General features: G+C 36.7%; 1 protein-coding gene across 4 annotated transcripts in view; it reads left to right on the forward strand.

The window, feature by feature from the left end:
- Positions 1–17953, forward strand: part of abcc12 (ATP-binding cassette, sub-family C (CFTR/MRP), member 12) — a 28186-nt gene extending 10233 nt beyond the window's left edge. Inside the window, exons 1-30 of one of the 4 annotated variants that reach the window (XM_064336802.1) lie at positions 1123–1243; positions 1844–1995; positions 3672–3818; positions 3915–4062; positions 4227–4463; positions 4772–4945; positions 5252–5399; positions 6577–6725; positions 6826–6933; positions 7180–7347; positions 7566–7637; positions 8154–8278; positions 9433–9505; positions 9738–9941; positions 10349–10483; positions 10667–10757; positions 10858–10920; positions 11019–11108; positions 11192–11295; positions 11527–11709; positions 12393–12619; positions 12746–12883; positions 13026–13212; positions 13385–13474; positions 13677–13866; positions 14411–14570; positions 14748–14826; positions 15960–16073; positions 16501–16665; positions 17388–17953. In XM_064336802.1, the coding sequence (XP_064192872.1) occupies positions 1886–1995; positions 3672–3818; positions 3915–4062; positions 4227–4463; positions 4772–4945; positions 5252–5399; positions 6577–6725; positions 6826–6933; positions 7180–7347; positions 7566–7637; positions 8154–8278; positions 9433–9505; positions 9738–9941; positions 10349–10483; positions 10667–10757; positions 10858–10920; positions 11019–11108; positions 11192–11295; positions 11527–11709; positions 12393–12619; positions 12746–12883; positions 13026–13212; positions 13385–13474; positions 13677–13866; positions 14411–14570; positions 14748–14826; positions 15960–16073; positions 16501–16665; positions 17388–17480 (3972 nt within the window). In that variant the 5' untranslated portion in view covers positions 1123–1243; positions 1844–1885 and the 3' untranslated portion in view covers positions 17481–17953. Of the gene's footprint in view, positions 1–1122; positions 1244–1843; positions 1996–3671; positions 3819–3914; positions 4063–4226; positions 4464–4771; positions 4946–5251; positions 5400–6576; positions 6726–6825; positions 6934–7179; positions 7348–7565; positions 7638–8153; positions 8279–9432; positions 9506–9737; positions 9942–10348; positions 10484–10666; positions 10758–10857; positions 10921–11018; positions 11109–11191; positions 11296–11525; positions 11710–12392; positions 12620–12745; positions 12884–13025; positions 13213–13384; positions 13475–13676; positions 13867–14410; positions 14571–14747; positions 14827–15959; positions 16074–16500; positions 16666–17387 lie in introns of those variants that run through there. The other 3 variants (XM_064336803.1, XM_064336805.1, XM_064336806.1) reach the window with 3 other exon arrangements.
- The last annotated feature ends 241 nt before the right edge of the window (positions 17954–18194 follow it).

Consider the following 18194-nt stretch of genomic DNA (forward strand, 5'->3'; position numbering starts at 1 on the left):
ATTATGGTTGTAAAAGTATATGATGCATACAGGAGACCTGACTCAGGAAAGAAACGCTAGTCACCCTTTGTAAGTAAAAGGTAAAGCCCCGTCATTCCGTGAACTCTGGCATGGCTTGGCTGCGCTATGTAATATGTAAACGTTTGACATCTTGTGTTGTATTACCCTTGAAGACAGTTTACTGGTTGACTCATAATGCGGAAGCAGTTTGTGTATTTTGGTACATACATATATGTATATAATACATATAATACATACGTATTTTGGTACAAATATATATATTTGATGTTCAAATTTGTCAAAACGGGGATACTTATATCCCTGTCCAGAGGCCTCCCTGTGCGCTGATTTTTGTTCCCACCTCAATTGTAACCCTTGAATTGTGTGGGATGGTTCATTTTTAATGAGGTGTGCTTAAGGACATCATGTCAGAAATGACATGCATGAAGAATAAGTGTTTCATACTGGTATTCCTGGAGATTTAAGCATTCAGATAAACCCAAGCTATTAAAGTTTCTGTAATGTACTAGGCTATATGGAAAATAATTTCTTTAGAAATATATTTAGTAAAATCAAATCTTTTGTTTAGTAGTAGAAGGACTTTGTTCCCAAATCTGTGTTTGGAAAGCCTTGTTTTCAACAAACTTAATTGATCCAGAGATCAGTTATAACAAAAACCAGCATGCACAGAGAGACTCCAGGACTGTACTTCAGAAGCGGATCCTAAACTGAAGCATATTTCGATTGTCTAATTTAATGGACTGTATAAGTAGAGTACTTATGTCATAACATATACATTCCAAATTCAAGGTCCCACTGAGAATATGCTTACTGAGAGTTGTGTCCACAAAAGAGTGCAAAGAAATTGAAGACAAATGTCACCTTCAGCAAGTCTATTTTGAATCTTTCACAAATCTGACAACTTGTTAGTTTTGAATTAGAGTGATGGCTATTTAGTCAAAGACAAGCACACATTGCACCTTTTCAGCTGGGTAAACTAGTTAAATGTTGACAATGTGATCTGTAGAAATAGTAGAATAGGTGAGTGTGGAAACCTCTGTACAAGGTTGTGAGAGAGCTGAAACCTCTGTACAAATTAACCTTTGAGCCTCATAAAATGGAGGGATATATAATCAGCTGAATGGGACATTTGCCATTGCTGCTTGTTTCTGGATATAAGCATTGACAGGTTAGTTTCAATGCATCATTGCTGTCAGCTCTTTCACACTTGTAATACAGAAAGGTAAGGCTGAATTTTTCTTCATGTTTAAACCAAGATTTAAACCATGTTTTTCAATTTTCCTGAATAAGCTAAAACCTTTTCTGTAGAAGAGACAACATGGCAATCTAATTTGCGTGCTTGATTTTTTAGTTTCTACAGTGATATCATCAGTCTGGTATAGAATGTTGTTGAATTTTTAATGTTGAATGTAATATGAATATAGTTGAGTGTAGCAATAAGTGTAACAACTGTGCAGTGCGTTTCCCATTACCTCAGTGTGGAGTCTTCAGGAATGAGGTTTTTGATGCTTACATAGCTATAAATTGTTTCATTTTGAATAATTCAAACAGACAAAAATACTGTCTGTGACTGTTTTGTGGTTCTTTGTTTCTTCAGAAAAATTTACTTGAGAAAAACTTAATTCAATTTATCAGTCACAGCAGTTCAAAGTTGCGCATCATAATAATTCAGCCTTAATAATTTGCCTGTTAATTTAGACAGAGCAAAAATATAAAATATCATCTAATTTTTTTTTGTAAATATTGCAAATTGTACTCTTGATACTGTATTTCCTACCATAAGAAAAAGAATGGTGTTTCCCATGATATTTCCTACTGTAAGAAAAAGAAAGCCAAGGACAGCTAGTGGACAGCCAGCACAACCATGGACTTTTCTCCAGAAGCCCTTCCATCTTTGGATCCACCGGAGGACAGTCACCACAAGAAGTACCATGCCAGCTACCAGACCATGATTCCTTTCCGTTTTTCCTCAGGGTTTGTGAAAATATACTTACAATTCATCAATTTGAAAGTTTGTTTCAGCTGTGATTTCCATTAACATGGGTGTTTCAATTCACTAAAATGCTATGGGCTCTACACTATATGTGTGCAGCATGTAATCAAGTAAAATGTGTGAATGCCATGGGTGAAAAATGAAACTAATTTCACACTGCAGAAAAAGAAAAAACACTTAAGAAGTGAAGGTGTATAAAATGAGAAGTACTACTAATGTAATTTATATGCTCAAGTGGCCCTGTGATTGTACACATTGCCATTGGTAAGACCAAACGGTAGTTTATAATTAATATAAAGTCACTGAAAGTACCCATTTGTGATAATTAAAATCAGCATAAAAATTCATAAAATTATAATGATAAAAAATAGCTATTCATAAAAATTTTAATAGTTGATTTTGAAAATAGATTAGCCAGGGGTTTTTTTTTTTTTCCAGAGGTCAGAGACTGCCAAAACTAGTCAAAACATTGTGCATTATTATTTAGTTTAAGTCAGCCACACAACTTGAAATCAAAATTCAATCAAAATCTATGCATAATGCAGTACTACAGAATAGTATAATAACAGTATGACAGGGTAACCTAAACTTGTAAAATGTGAATGCATTAATGTATATATGACATACATGCTTGTGTAAAAATAATAATTTGTGAATATGCTATTTTGAGTAAATACACTATATTACCAAAATATCTGGACACCCCTTAGTCTGAGGCAAATCTTAATGCTACAGCATAGTCACATTCCAGACGATTCTTTGCTTACCAACAGTTTAGGATCCCATCCAACACCCTTTGAGATAAATGTGAAAGCCCAAATAGTGCCAGACCTCACTAATGCTCTTCTGGCTGAATGGAAGCAATGCTCCAACATCTAGTATAAAGCCTCCCTAGGAGAGTGGAGGTTGTTATAGCAGCAATGGGTGGACCAACTCCATATTAATGCCCATAATTTTAGGTGAGATGTTGCATGTCAGGTGTCCATATACTTTTGGCCATGTAGTGTTAGTGAATAGTGAATAAAATGTTGACTGAATATATTTTAAATTGTTCCTGAATTATCACATTTTACTGTAATGTAAACACTACTGTGTCATACATTGCATTGTTACATGACACAAAATGCAATAATATTTTATAGCTTGTAAAACATATTTCATAGCTTGTAAAACAAAGCTGGCTCAGAGCAGTGCTTTGCTGTTTGTCATTTCCCGATACAATCGTGCAAATTGCCTGTACTAATTTGTGGGCTGCTGTATGTTATACCTATTACTATTAATGATTAAACATTCCTCAGTATGCATTAACCCAAAATGCTGAGCCAATGCCAGATTCCCAGTTCTGCCATGGAGACTACGTTTTAAAATGTGGAATACATCCACGGATGTTGGGTAAAACGGCAGCAGTGTGTTTGCAGTGTTTTTGTTAACAATTCCTTTCTGCTCATTCTGACCCTTGCTTGTCCTCCGGCCTCTTAATCGTGGCTGTATTCATAAAGAATTTGTTATTTGTGTATTGCAACCATGGACTGTAGAGGGAGAAAAAGCTTGCAACCGATGTAAAGTGCTGCACATCTGATGAGGCACTCTTTATAAAATGTGTTTGCCATCTCAAATATTCCACTGTGGCCTCACAGATGATTTTGTTGTATTCAAGGTCGCACCCTGTGGATGATGCTGGGTTCTTTTCCTTCATATCCTTCTCATGGATGACTCCCATGATGTGGAAATTGTTCAAAGGAAGGCTTGATATGAATTCCCTGTTTTTGTCACCTCATGACAGTGCCGATACAAATGGGAAAAGGTTACACTTTTTTTTTTTAAAGTTTTCAGTATTGTGAGAACATTTGCATATTTACAGAACTGTAATATTTAGTACTTTTCTTTTGTTACTTCCCAGGTTTCAGAGGCTTTGGGGGGAAGAGGTAGCCAAAACGGGCCTGGAAGAAGCCTCTTTGGAACGAGTGGTCATGCGCTTTCAAAGAACAAGGATAATAATGGCATCCATCGCTGCTATCTTGATCGCCATTGCCGTTTTTGTAGGGCCGGTATGTCTCCATTTTCCATTTAAAACATTTTAACATTCAATGAACTCAAATATGCTTTATCTGCAATAACTGTATGTACACAGGACCTTTGCAAAATTTGAGTTAAAACAGTGCTGATTCATGAAGTAGGAAGGAACTCTAATTTTACCTCCTCTCATTTACAGGCTATTCTGGTTCACAAACTTCTTACCTACATAGAAAGTGTTTCGAAGCCTAGCCTCGCGTATGGCATTGGCCTTTCTGTTGCCCTTTTCATTACGGAATTCTGCAAAGCCATCTTCATTTCACTGTTATGGGCAGTTAATTTACGAACAGGCATCAGAGTCAAGAATGCTTTTTCAATGCTAGCATTTCAGAAGATCATTTCTCTCAGGTCACTCAACAGCATCTCTGTGGGAGAGGTAGGTAATTTACTGATTCACTGCGCATTTGTAGTTTCCCTTTAAATGTGAGAATAGTGGCATTGTTCCATACCTAGTTTACCTTAAACTGAATAACAGAAAGTAAGTATGAGATGTTAATAATCAGGTTATTTTAGCTGAATTATTCTTATGTGCACTTAATATTACTGCAACCGATGCAAGAAATTCAATCTTTTCTAAGGCAGTTTAGTTATTTCATAACTTGGAAGCACTAACAACCATACAACAATCAGACTGTTTTGACTGAGATAATAAAATAAAAAATAAGGGTCTGTCTTGTTCTGCAGGTAATAAATGTGCTGACCAGTGATGGGTATCGGATGTTTGAGGCCGTTGTATTTGGAACCTTCCTCGTCTGTATGCCTGCCCTGTTGATCATGTGCATTGCATATTCCTGCTACATTCTGGGATACACGGCGCTCATTGGTGTCTTCGTCTATCTCGTTTTCATTCCTATACAGGTGTGACTCTTTGATACTCTTTTTAATATACCCCTTTCTAAAGAATAACACAAAAAAATGTATTTAATTTTCAGAACTATTTAATCTCACGGTTGTGTATAATATCATGATCTTGATCATTTCCTCCACAAAATAAAGTGCATACTTTGTGCTGCAATTATGCTGAAAGTGCATTTTCATTCATTTGCATTATATTAGTTTTTTTAATATTACTTAGTTTTTCTATGCATCTACAAAATTAAGCAACTTTTGTAATAGTTCTGGATTTCTCTTGTCAGTCTAATGATCCTTTCTTTTCTCTTCAAGTTTGCAATGGCTCGATTGATTGGTGTGTTCAGGAAGAAAGCTATATCTGTAACAGACATTCGTGTTCGTACCATGAATGAGGTTCTTTCCTGCATCAAGCTTATCAAAATGTATGCTTGGGAAACTTCATTTGAGAAGAAAATCACTGGTATGTGGTGTGGGTCTTTTACCTTTCCTTCTATTTTGAACAAAATCACAGCCATAAAGCAACTGGCTGAAATTAAGTAGCAAATTTACAAACAGGACTTCAGAGCTTCCAGTCAAGTCTACTTAAAACTACAAAAACAACAAGATAATTGAGCGGTCTCTTAAAATATGTACAGTATTTGCAGTAGTATGGTTATTTGTTGGTTATGAGTTAAACCCCTCCTAACATCTTGTTCTTGGATCCACAGCACGTGTAATTTGTCATTACTTAAAGGAGCACCTCACCTTCATTAATCTTGATTTTCAAAGAAACTCGAATTTTACCGCGGCAGAATACTGGTGGCAAATTACGTAGCCAGATAATATTATTATAATATTATTATTGAGACCAAGTGGCAGTTGACCATGTACTAATCCACCACAGCAAAATGGTCATTTTTGGCAATTTACCCCATGAGGCCAGGCCCCAAATATATATATATATATATATATATATATACACAGACACACACACACATACTCACCGGCCACTTTATTAGGTACACCTTGCTAGTACCGGGTTGTCTTCTGTTGCTGTAGCCCATCTGCTTCAAGGTTCGACGTGTTGTGCATTCAGAGATGCTCTTCTGCTTACCTCAGTTGTTACACGAGTGGTTATTTGAGTTACTGTTGCCTTTCTATCAGCTTGAACCAGTCTGGCCTTTCTGCTCTGACCTCTGCCATCATCAAGGCATTTTCGCCCAAAGAACTGCCGCTCACTGGATATTTTCTCTTTTTCGGACCATTCTCTGTAAACCCTAGAGATGGTTGTGCGTGAAAATCCCAGTAGATCAGCAGTTTCTGAAATACTCAAACCAGCCCGTCTGGCACCAACAACCATGCCACGTTCAAAGTCACTTAAATCACCTTTCTTCCCCATTCTGATGCTTGGTTTGAACTTCAGCAGATTGTCTTGACCATGTCTACATGCCTAAATGCATTGAGTTGCTGCCATGTGATTAGCTGATTAGATATTTGCGTTAATGAGCAGTTGAACAGGTGTACCTAATAAAGTGGCCGGTGAGTGTAATATATATATTTATATTACCACCTACCATTCTTATGTACTCGTTTGTGTTTTTGATTTAAAAACTTTATTGATATGTATAGTATCATTGGCTTGTTCCTGTTTTTCCCAGATGTAAGGAAACACGAGAAACGACTTTTGGAATTCGCTGGCTACGTTCAGAGTGTGAACTCTTCTATAACAACCGTCATCCCTACTGTTGCTACAATACTCACATTTGTCGCCCACACATCACTGAAGCTTCCCCTGAGTTCTTCACTTGTGAGTGAATTGCCTATCTTTTGTGAATGTGTCTTTACTCATTGGAAAGATGCCATCACTTCAGCAGAGTACAATTCATGACGTCTCTTGTCTTTTTCAGGCCTTCACCACCATTGCTATTTTCAATTCCATGAGATTCTCTTTGGGCCTCCTTCCATTTTCTGTCAAAGGCATAGCTGAAGCAAGAGTGGCTTTAGCTCGGTTGAAGGTGGGAATAATGTTCTTACACTTACAGTATGTGGAATATTTTCATTAAGCTTACAATTATTTGTTCAGAAAATATCTCATTTGGATTTTGAGATATTAAATGACAATTTTTTAATGAAATTTTAGATAAGGTATGAGAAGCAAATGTAACCATGTTTGAGTGCAAACAAGACAATATCTTATCATTATGTATGTTTACATGCACATGTGTACTAAAATTAACTGTATTTATTTTTTTATTTTAAAGAAAATCCTCCTCATTGAGAATCCAGAGAAATACTTGACTCTGCAGCCAGGATCAGCCAATGCTCTCGCTATGGAAGAAGCCTCTTTCTCCTGGGACAAGCCTGAAAGCAGTTCAGACAAGCCAGACGGCAGTTTAGCACTTAAAAACATCTCTTTTAATCTGAAGAAGGTACATGTTTTAATGCTTTTGGCATGGAAATGCCCTTACGTACATTTAATTTTCTAGGAAAATGCCAATGGATCAGTATGCAGGCCTGTCATAATGAACCATGGTGTTCTCACCTACGAGATCAGCATGTGCAAAAGCTGATCGATGTGAAGAGTTAATTTCTTATGTTTTGCATTCAATCATGTTAAAAAACTAAAATGTCCTCTTTCGTATTTTAGGGAAGTCTACTTGGAATTTGTGGGAATGTGGGGAGTGGAAAAACATCGTTAATATCTAGTATTCTAGAGCAAGTAAGTTCAGAATAATGGTGTTTTACATTGGTTTACAGACATTTCAAATAACATTCAGATCAAAGCATGCAGTGCCATTGTCAATGTGTCATTTAAATGTGCTCAGCTCTGTCAGGCTGTATTGTGGTCACTCAGCCTGTCTAAAAATGCTAGCTATTACATATTTAACTAATAATTTCAGATAGTACAGAAACAACCATTAATTTTTCTGAAAGTACTTATTTGATGATTTGAGCTCTCCATTGATGAAGTGATCTATACAAAACTTAAGAACTAAAATAAGTGCATAATAAATAGTTTTTACTTGATCCATCTAATTCTCTTATTTACAGGTTGCATTTTAAACCCCTCCATAATCTTTCTCTTGATTTTGTGAGAATGAAATACATTTCAAAAATTAAGTTCAAAATTAAGAGTGTGTGTCAAGAAACAAGGCAGAGAAAATGAATTGCTCTGATTAGCGATCAGTTAAGATCTAAGATGCTATTCTCTCTGTGAATTTAACACTCTCACTAGATGTACCTGCAGCATGGACGTGTGATAGCTGATGGATCATTTGCCTATGTGTCCCAGCAAGCTTGGATATTTCATGGATCTGTGCGCGATAACATTCTCATGGGAGAGATGTTTGATGAATCCAGGTAATGCTAAATTGAGAAGAGGAGGTTTGAACCACATTAGCTAGAAAGTGGCTGAATAACAGTTACATTTTATCTATATCTTAAACAAATCTGGCTAGTTTTTATTTAATAATTAGAACTATAACATTTCAATAAAGCCATTGATGTTAACATCAATGTTAACTGTTGCATTACTGCTTTGATTAATTCTTAACATGATGTTAGAATTTGGGTGGCCTCATCACAATAGTACTCCCCACTGTGCTTTTCAGCATACGTTTGCTGTTATATTTGTAATATTAAAATGCAAAACTGACCTGGGCTCTTCTGAACGTGTACATCCTTAAAAGAAGACGCTGGGTTACTGGGTGGCTGTTAAATGGCTTTAATATTATTGCCGTATTAGTGCATGATCTTAAGTGACCCAGACAGTTTATGTACAATGAAGGATATTTTGGATACATGCAGAAGATTCTGATCACTTGCAAGAAAAAAACACTACAATTAACTCCACAGCTGCCAGTTCAAATATGTTGTTTCTAGAGGCTGTACATATGAACAGATACATTTTATAGTGTTTATTCACAATTATAGGCAAAAACATCAGTTTTCATATTGTGGCATAAACTATGATTTAGGATAGTTTCGTGAATGACAATGTACAATCTCTGAAGGCGTAACATCACTGTACAAGCTGCTGTGGAGTCACTTTAAGTGCAGACTGTTTCCGTGGCGACTGTGGCTGGCAGTCCCGCAGAGCGTAATTTTCTCAAGCTTCACCCAGGGAGGGTAGGCTTTCTGTCAGCTGGGTATGACAATGGTTCATTGCGCACCAGCGACCCTCGCTGGTTGATTGGGCTCTGAGAAGTTTATCTTTAGTGCTGTACATGAAATATCTTCCTCCAACTCAAGTCTGGTCAAAATTGACTTGCTGTGGTGTGATAAGAAGTGGCTCTAATGAACAATGAAGCTAGCAATGAGCGTTGCAGCACAAGCTTGATCGACCATTTCGTATTGGGGAGAAAAATGGGAAAAGGCATAAAACGAGGTCCTTAAAATTTGCTAGAAGTGCTGAAACACAACTGCAGAATGTTTACCATTTCCATTTTGGCAACATATCACTTATCCTAATTTAGTATGTTGTGATTCATTTGAACATGTTTGCAATTTCACAGGTATAACAGAGTTCTTCAAGCTTGCTGTCTTAAGCCCGACTTGGCAATTTTTCCCTACGGCGACATGACTGAGGTTTGCATTTTCTTTTGTGAAGATACATTAAGAGCTTATTTCCAAAGAACGAAGAATGTTCATTATTTCCATTTTCTTGCTTTGCGGAACCATTTATTTGTGTATTGCATTGTATACAGGAGTAAAACGGCATAGATACCCAAAAAGATATGCACAGTAGCGAAATGTCAGTTTAAATGACACTAAATTAGAACATTCTGTAATTGTATTTATTTATTGTTTTGATCTGAAGATTGGTGAAAGAGGCTTGAACCTGTCTGGTGGACAAAAGCAGAGAATTAGCCTAGCCAGAGCTGTGTACTCCAACAAAGATATCCTTCTCCTGGATGACCCTCTCTCTGCCGTTGATGCCCATGTGGGGAAACACATCTTTGAGGAGTGCATCAAGAAAGAGCTCACAGGAAAGTCTGTGATTCTGGTGACCCATCAACTGCAGGTACAAGACACATTACCGCACATCCTAGTTCAGCGCACGTAGCCGCATAGACTTTAAAGGCTGCATTGTCTGCTTCTTACTATTACATGTTTGCTAGCTTTCAGCTATTGGAAGTATATAAAACTTGCGTTCTTGGTTACTGTAGCTGCTAAATGTTCGCTTCAGAATCAGTGACTGTCAGTCAGAGCCCTTATTCCAGAGAAATATTCTAACTAATCAAGGAATTCCAAATAAAGTGCAAGTCTAGTATACTTGGCTATGAGCACATGGCAGGAATGAATGTTTTTCATACTAATTAGCTCGTTTATTTCAGTATGTTTTCGTCAATAGCACTGTATATTACAGTATATTATCCCACAGACATTTATGCTGTAATCTTAAGTCTAATCATTTCACAATTTTCCCAGTATCTAGAGTTCTGTGATGATGTTATGCTACTTGAAAGTGGTGAAATCAAAGAGATGGGAACACATTGTGCTTTAATGGAATCCAAAGGTCGATATGCACAGCTTATAAATAATTTCCATTTGGAACATTCAAAAGTAAGTAGTTTTTCCTATTTCCTGTTTTAACTGTTCCTAATTTAATCCATTTTCACAATCCCAATACACAAAGAGGATGTTTTGGGATCATTAAAGCATTATTTGGATAATTATGATATATCCTGTGAATGGTATGCGTGATAGTGCTGTATACCTATTCACGTGTGTTTCTTGCTTTTGAAGGAATCTGATGAGGAAGATTCCCCAATAGAAACAATAGAGTCTAAAGAACAAACGGGAAATGGAAATAGCATTGGAGGAATACAAAATCCAGGTCAGGAATATTACATTCACATATTTATATGATGATATTGTATATAAAGTCTATGTTTTAAAATAATAATAATAATAATATGTTGACACACTTTCTGTAGCATTCGATTTGTCAGATGAGGTGGATGAACCAAAAAAGGAATTAAGTGTAAACGGCATTATAGGTAAATCTCATTCATCAATTTATTCCACAAAGTACTACAGCATATATCATATAAATTATTGTTTTCAATGTTTGTATTTAACATTATGTTATATACAGAGTCAAAAAATCAGCTTGTTGCGCAAGAGTCTTCCCAAGAAGGTTCAGTAACGTGGAGGACATACCATCAGTACTGCAAAGCTGTTGGAGGTGGGTAATGTGCAACAACTTTAATGAAGTGTAAGTGACATGAATTGTTATAAACTCACTCAATCGTGTCCTCTTTTTTTCAGGGTATGTATTGGTGCTGCTGATGTTATTAATTTTCATCCTGCATGTTGGGACAACAGCCTTCAGTAGCTGGTGGCTTAGTTACTGGTTTGAACAAGGATCAGGGGTAATGTGATTTTAATATTTTTTTTAAAATCTATGCATGTACAATTTCACAGTTGTAAGTACAGCGAGGTAAAAGTATGCGTAGTTGATGCTTGGTTAGCTGCTCTTGTTTCACTATTAGTATAAATAGAGCCTGTGTGGAAAATCCTGTATATAAATAGAATTAACAATTCTTCATCTCTTAAAATGGTAAATCCCTAATGTTTAAAATCTGTCATTTATACAACTACAGAATTTCTCAAACAAGTCAGAAGACAGCGGCAACATTTCACAGCATCCGAACCTTGAATTCTACCAGCTTATCTACAGTATGACCATTGTGGCGATGGTACTGCTCAGTGCTATCAAAGCATATTCCTTCACCAAAGTCACTTTGGGAGGCTCCTCCAAACTCCATGACAAAATGTTTCACAGGGTGAGTACTCATGGTATCGTGGTATCGAATAGTGTGTCATACCCTTATACTTTCCATGAACCAGGTACAGTAGAACAGCTATTTTTATATCTATAAATACAATATATTTCCTGCACAATATATTTTCGCTGACTTTCCCTGGCTGATCCGGTAATACATTTTTATTGCAATTTGGTATTGGTAGGTGTAAGTAATTCTGTTTGGGAGAATGCTGCGATACTGCACATATTGTTGAATTCTGATAGTAAACGGGGTATATTAATGCAGGATCTAGAAAAAATGCACAATAATGCAACAAAATTCAAACAAATTATATATATATATATATATATATATATATATATTTTTTTTTTGCCACTTCAAAACTTCTCTTCTTTTATTGAGCCTGCACCACCCTCCGGATGACCGTCCTCTCACACTGTTGCAGGAGGTTTAAATACAGCAAGTGAAATTCGGTTATTCAGTTTAATGACGAGGCTAACCAACCAGGGATCTTCTGTTTGATATCGGGGGGAGTATGCATAAAACTGCGGAGTGTGAAAAGTTGGACTTTGTTGTGGCAAATTAAGATTTGTGGAACACAAATTCTGAACAAGAATGTCTTCTGTAGGTCGACAAGGTACCTTTTAATTGCACCTAACCATGGCCTAACTGGAGCTAAAGTCATGTGACCCTGTTCTCAGGTCCTTCGGAGCCCAATGAGCTTCTTTGACACCACACCCATTGGCAGGATCGTGAATCGGTTTTCCAAAGACCAAGATGAAATTGATACAGGCCTGCCTTTCAATGCTGAAAACTTCCTGCAGTTCTGCCTATTGGTGACATACACCCTTGTAACTATCTCAGCGGTGTTCCCTCAGCTTCTCATCGCCGTTTTCATACTGGGGGCCATCTTTGCTGCCATCCTATAGTGAGTCATCACACCGGGCATTTATGTGTGTGTGTGTGTGTGTGTGGGTGTGTGTCATAACATTTATGTGTCATCAGATTTGAATTATCTTCAGAAACTTACATGTTAATTACATGTTTTATGTAGTGTTTTCCAGAGAAGTATAAGAGAGATGAAGAGAATGGAGAATATTAGTAGGTCTCCATGGATCTCTCTCACAACATCAACTATTCAAGGACTTCCAACCATCCATGCCTATGACAAGAGGGAACAGTACATTGAGCTGTAAGACTTTTTTTGTATCCTTGTAATAAATGAGGTATTTTAAATAAACTACTTGTGCATAAATATGTTTTGAACACCTTGGAGTGTTCAAAAAAGGATAGTGTGTGCTTTGTTACTTATTGAATTGTCATTATGATTTCAGGTTCAAGGGACTGAATGATAAAAATTCAAACCACTTACTGCTGTTTAACTGCGGAAACAGATGGCTGTCCTTCAGGCTGGACTTCCTCTCCGCTATAGTCACTCTGTTTGTGGGCTTATTTGTTGTGCTGAGCCCAGACTCCATCAGTCCAGCAATGAAAGGGCTGGCCCTGTCATACACAATCCAGGTAGGACACAGAGGAATCCTATCATTATTACTATGCAAACATTAACACAGATTTAAAGCTTATATAAATAAATGCTTAATCACATGAATGTTTATCATGGTCATCATGTTCATGCATGAAAGATTGCCGTTTTAAAATGACACACTAATACATTTCCATTTTCTTTTTGCAGTTAACAGGAATGTTGCAGTATGTAGTGAGATTGTCAACAGAACTGGAAGCAAGGTTCACCTCTGTAGAAAGGATCCTTGAATATATTGCGGTAGGATGGTTGTCAGAGGTTAAATTAAACCTTTTGTATTTTCAGCTTGTTGATTACCTCTGAAAAACTTTTCCTTCCCTGGTCACAGCCATCTGATCTGACAGCTAGATGCCGGACATTTTTGTAATTTTATCAACTTTATTGTAACACATATTGAGGGACTTTTCCTTCTGCTTGATAACACAAGTGTTCTCTGTTCCAGGACTGTGTCTCGGAAGCTCCAAGGAAGCTCAAAGATGTTGCTATCCCAGACGGGTGGCCCAGAAATGGAGCCATCACCTTCCAGAGCTTTAAGATGAGGTACAGAGAGCACACTCCCATTGTGCTGAATGAACTGAATCTGAGCATTGCTGCTAGAGAAAAGATTGGCATTGTGGGAAGAACCGGATCTGGTAAGTCTTCAGTTATTTTAATAGAAGTGTGATGAGTACAGAAAATCACAGCTTAATAAATGTAAAAACAAAATTGTGCTATAAATTCCAATAATAACATCAATTAAAGAAAAACTCATTTAAAATGGATACTGTCTCTGCTGGATTCATAGCTAAGGAGCCAATTATATTTTAATCTTAGCTGTCAGCCATTGTGATGTGGGGATCTTATAAGTCGGTGGATGGGTTAACACACCACACTGTTGCATGGATCCATTTAATACATAGTTTAATTTGAACAATTAATGTGTTCACTTTTTCTGCTGTTATCTTGCAGTCTTCTTAAGATAATCATAACATAGTGCTGCACTTTAACTCTCTTTGTGCCTTTCTGATTTAAGAGACTTTTACAACTGTCAGTGTAGCACAACCAGGAGCTTTTACATAAAGAATCGGACAGTTATTATTTATGATTATAAATAAATCATAACATTAATATTATTAAAATCTTTCCAATTCTATGTGTGTGCGTTTTAATATGACAAAAAACATTTTTTATTCCCAGGCAAGTCATCACTTATAACAGCTCTATTTCGACTTGTGGAGCCAACTGGAGGAAAGATCTTAATTGATGACATAGACACCAGCTCAATTGGTTTGGAAGACTTACGGAGTAAACTGTCAGTTATACCTCAAGATCCAGTACTGTTTATTGGTTCAGTAAGGTAATGTCAAAATAGTCTTATCAGCGTCCTTGTTTAGTTATGGTCCCTGTGTGTTTTTCAGTGGTCATCCCCATTTAACCCCCTTTAACAAATACAGCAGTAATAAATAGCAGTGAATTCAGTCTGCTTTTGTACTTCAGACACAGAGAATATACTGCAAATGGTCTTTCCTTGCAGATACAATCTGGATCCTTTCAACAACTACAGTGAGGAAGAGATCTGGCAAGCGCTGGAGAAGACGTACATGAAAGAAGCAGTAAGCTCAGTACCAATACTCTTATATGGAGAAGTTGTCTTTCAGCTTGGCCTTCCTATTTCTACACCCAAGCTTTATTGCTGTGCATTACTTTTATGTGTTTCTTTCACCTTTAAAGCAATTTATATGTATATATATATATATATATATGGTTTATGCATAAAAATAATGGCGTCATAGTATTTGCCTTATCTGTTTGGTGTGATTTTATTTTATTTAACAAAGTCATCAAAAAAAGTACAAAGTACAGAGTGCTGCCCCTCCGTTTCAAAAGCTCAGTCAGGATAACACAATAAAGCTTTAAAGCTTATTTCCATCATGGTCCCACAGGGAGAGAAAGCAGGGTAGAGAGGAGAGGGAAGGAGGAAGAGGGGCAGTAATTCAGCAGACCGAGTCGGGTATGGCAAACAGCAGCAGCCATTAAAAACTGCCATATTAAATAGTCTCAGTAGATAGAATACAGTAGTTTTTCCTCATTGCTGTCATTACCCTATACCTAATGTCCTTTATAATGCAGTTAGGCCGCCCCTCGGGTAGACTGCAGTGCTACAATATTCTGTTCAAAAACTAAAACTCCTTTGATGATTAATTTCACTTTCAACTGGCTGTGGTCTGCAAAAAATGTAAACAATAAAAAAATCAGTTAACGTTAGTGCAAGCTGATTGGTCCATTTTAACGCTCAAGGAACATTTTTGTTCAGTTTTGGATTGCAGTTGAAGGTTATTGCTGTAATAATTTTTCAGTCATAAAGAATTCACAGAAAACCCATTGTAAATCTTCAGCAACATGCTGTTTACAGCACCAACAATAAAGTACTGTTCAGAATACAGTAATATTGCTGTTAAAATGAGTAAACAGTAGGCCTGAGTAGTTTCTCCTCCACAACGTCCTTAGTCACAGGTTGTAGTGAGCTTAGAGTAATACTGCTGGATATATCTCTTCACATGCTGCCCTGATTGCAGAGGAAACTTATCCACTAGAGTCATGCTCTATTGCTTCAGATGTTTACTGTTTAAAGATCTGATTGCATCATTTCAGCAAAGTCATTCCTCAAATCATCTGACACAGGCCTTTCAAATCACCTTGACCAATATTCCAAATATGCTGATGGGATGGTTTTTTTTATTTGTAGATATCCAACCTGACTGAAAAGTTGGACTCCAAGGTAGTCGAGAATGGAGAGAACTTCTCTGTGGGAGAACGGCAACTTCTCTGCATGGCCAGAGCACTCCTGAGAAACTCAAAGGTGAAATGGTTGAATGTTTCGCTTCTCATTTTAATCAATCTCATTGATCAATTGTGGATTTATCACCTTGCCTATCTTTCTATGTCTCATTTTTTCAGAATGGTCTTATCTGAAAGTAAATATAGCACATATGCCAGATGTTCTTGCTATCAGATTTCCTAATGGTATATCTCACTTACGAAACTGAGAAAGAATGCGAAAAACTCATTGAACTACTGGAAAATTTTAGTTAATTGATAGTTTTGATATTTAATTAGAAAATATAGGTTGTTTCTAAATGTTTTCACTGTGCACGTGGTGCAATTGCATGTGGTAAAATTCGGAGGAATAATTTGCAGGACTCTGTAGTAGATGAGGGCTTGAAAAGTATGGAAATTTGTATCGGTTTAGATGCATCCTGGTCTAAATTGAGCTTTTTCCTCTTCAGATAATATTATTGGATGAAGCCACTGCCTCCATAGACTCGGAGACAGACTCCCTGATCCAGCACACAATCCGAGAGGCTTTCCAAGACTGCACCATGCTGACCATCGCTCACCGCATCAACACCGTGCTGGAGTGTGACAAGATCCTTGTCATGGACAATGGAAAGGTAGCCAAATTATTACACCACTGTGCTCCAGAACCATGAAAATAGGGCTAGCTTACTGAAGCAGACTTTTTTCCATGTTTTTGGTTTCTGCATTTCCTCAGTCTTGATTTTCTAACTATACTCCCAGCAGTAAACAGTTGCTGTGAAGTTTCTGTGATATTTTGCTATAGCTAACTGTTGAATGTAAGCTGCTAAAGTCATAATTTGTGCCACAGTAGTGTGGATTTCGGAATCTACATTTTACGATTGTAGATTCCAATTCCATTTTGATGGTCACATATTTGTCACATATATGACACATATTTGTCATTTATGAAATCAACAGTTTATAACATTACATCTGATGATTTAAGATAGTTGAAGATGTAATGGAAGGATGGACAGGGGCTGTAGGGAGTGTCTGTTGCCACAGTACTAGTGTTTCCCACTGATTCTGGCCATGTGTCGATGGAAGGCTATTATGTTCTTTGCTCACTCAATATTTAGTTGAGATTCTGTATCTCAAGAAAGTTGAGCAGTAAACATTGTTTGTTGGGAACAAATGCATTGTTCTGAGGAGTTGAGCAATGTGTCTGTCAGGAACAAATTTTTTGTTTAGTTTTTTCCATTGATGTTTTCTGTGTTGGGAATCATATTATGATTATGCAAAAAAAAAAAAAAAACTGAGCTGAGTTGTGGCTTGCTTGTAAGGATGCTTATCCATTTACCATTTTATCTTCTAGGTCTCAGAGTTTGACAAACCAGAGATTTTGCTGAGAAGACCAGACTCTCTGTTTGCTTCACTTCTGGAAGCTACCAGTAAAGTTAAGTCATGAGTGAAACTGGGGGGGGGGGGGGCGGGTTAGCTCAGTTGAAAGTATCTCACTGCCATTCTACTTTTCAACTACAGCGATTACTGGACTGCTTTAACTTCAGAGGTGTATCAAATATAGTTATTTGATAAGGAGTCATTGTGATCATACAGACTTTTTAAAAATGTTCAATATTTACTTATTTACTTATAATTTTATTAATGGAGTATTAGTGGATGTATAGGGACTTTTAAAAATCAGTTTTCCACTTTTTTATTCTTGCAAATATATATCTCAGAAATTGAAAGTGTTGAACTATGCTATAGTGTACAGTATATTATATGTAGTGTTTGTGTTCATAATATGTGTATATTTCCCTGATAGGGTCATTTTTATTGGTAATAATTTTTATTTAATAATTATGTATTTTTTTAGCTGCGTAAAGTCATGTTGGCACCTTACTGAACTTCAAATTAAAGATTTTTTAACTTAAAAAATATTGCTTCCTTACCCATTTTCAATCAAACTGGAAATTTTTTAAAACAGACTACACACTCAAAATACTGTATGTCAAAAAACCTTTGTCCTGCACATGACAGCATAATGGTCAGAACATGTATGTTGCAACTGACTGTAGAACATACTTTGCTATTATCTTCCGCAGCAATCCATAGTTTCTTTTTTACAGTTTTCATCATAAATGGAATTGGTGCTGAACTACACTGTCACACCATGTGT

This window comes from Anguilla rostrata, chromosome 5 (genome assembly GCF_018555375.3).
Source record: "Anguilla rostrata isolate EN2019 chromosome 5, ASM1855537v3, whole genome shotgun sequence".
Classification (NCBI taxonomy): Eukaryota; Metazoa; Chordata; class Actinopteri; order Anguilliformes; family Anguillidae; genus Anguilla; species Anguilla rostrata.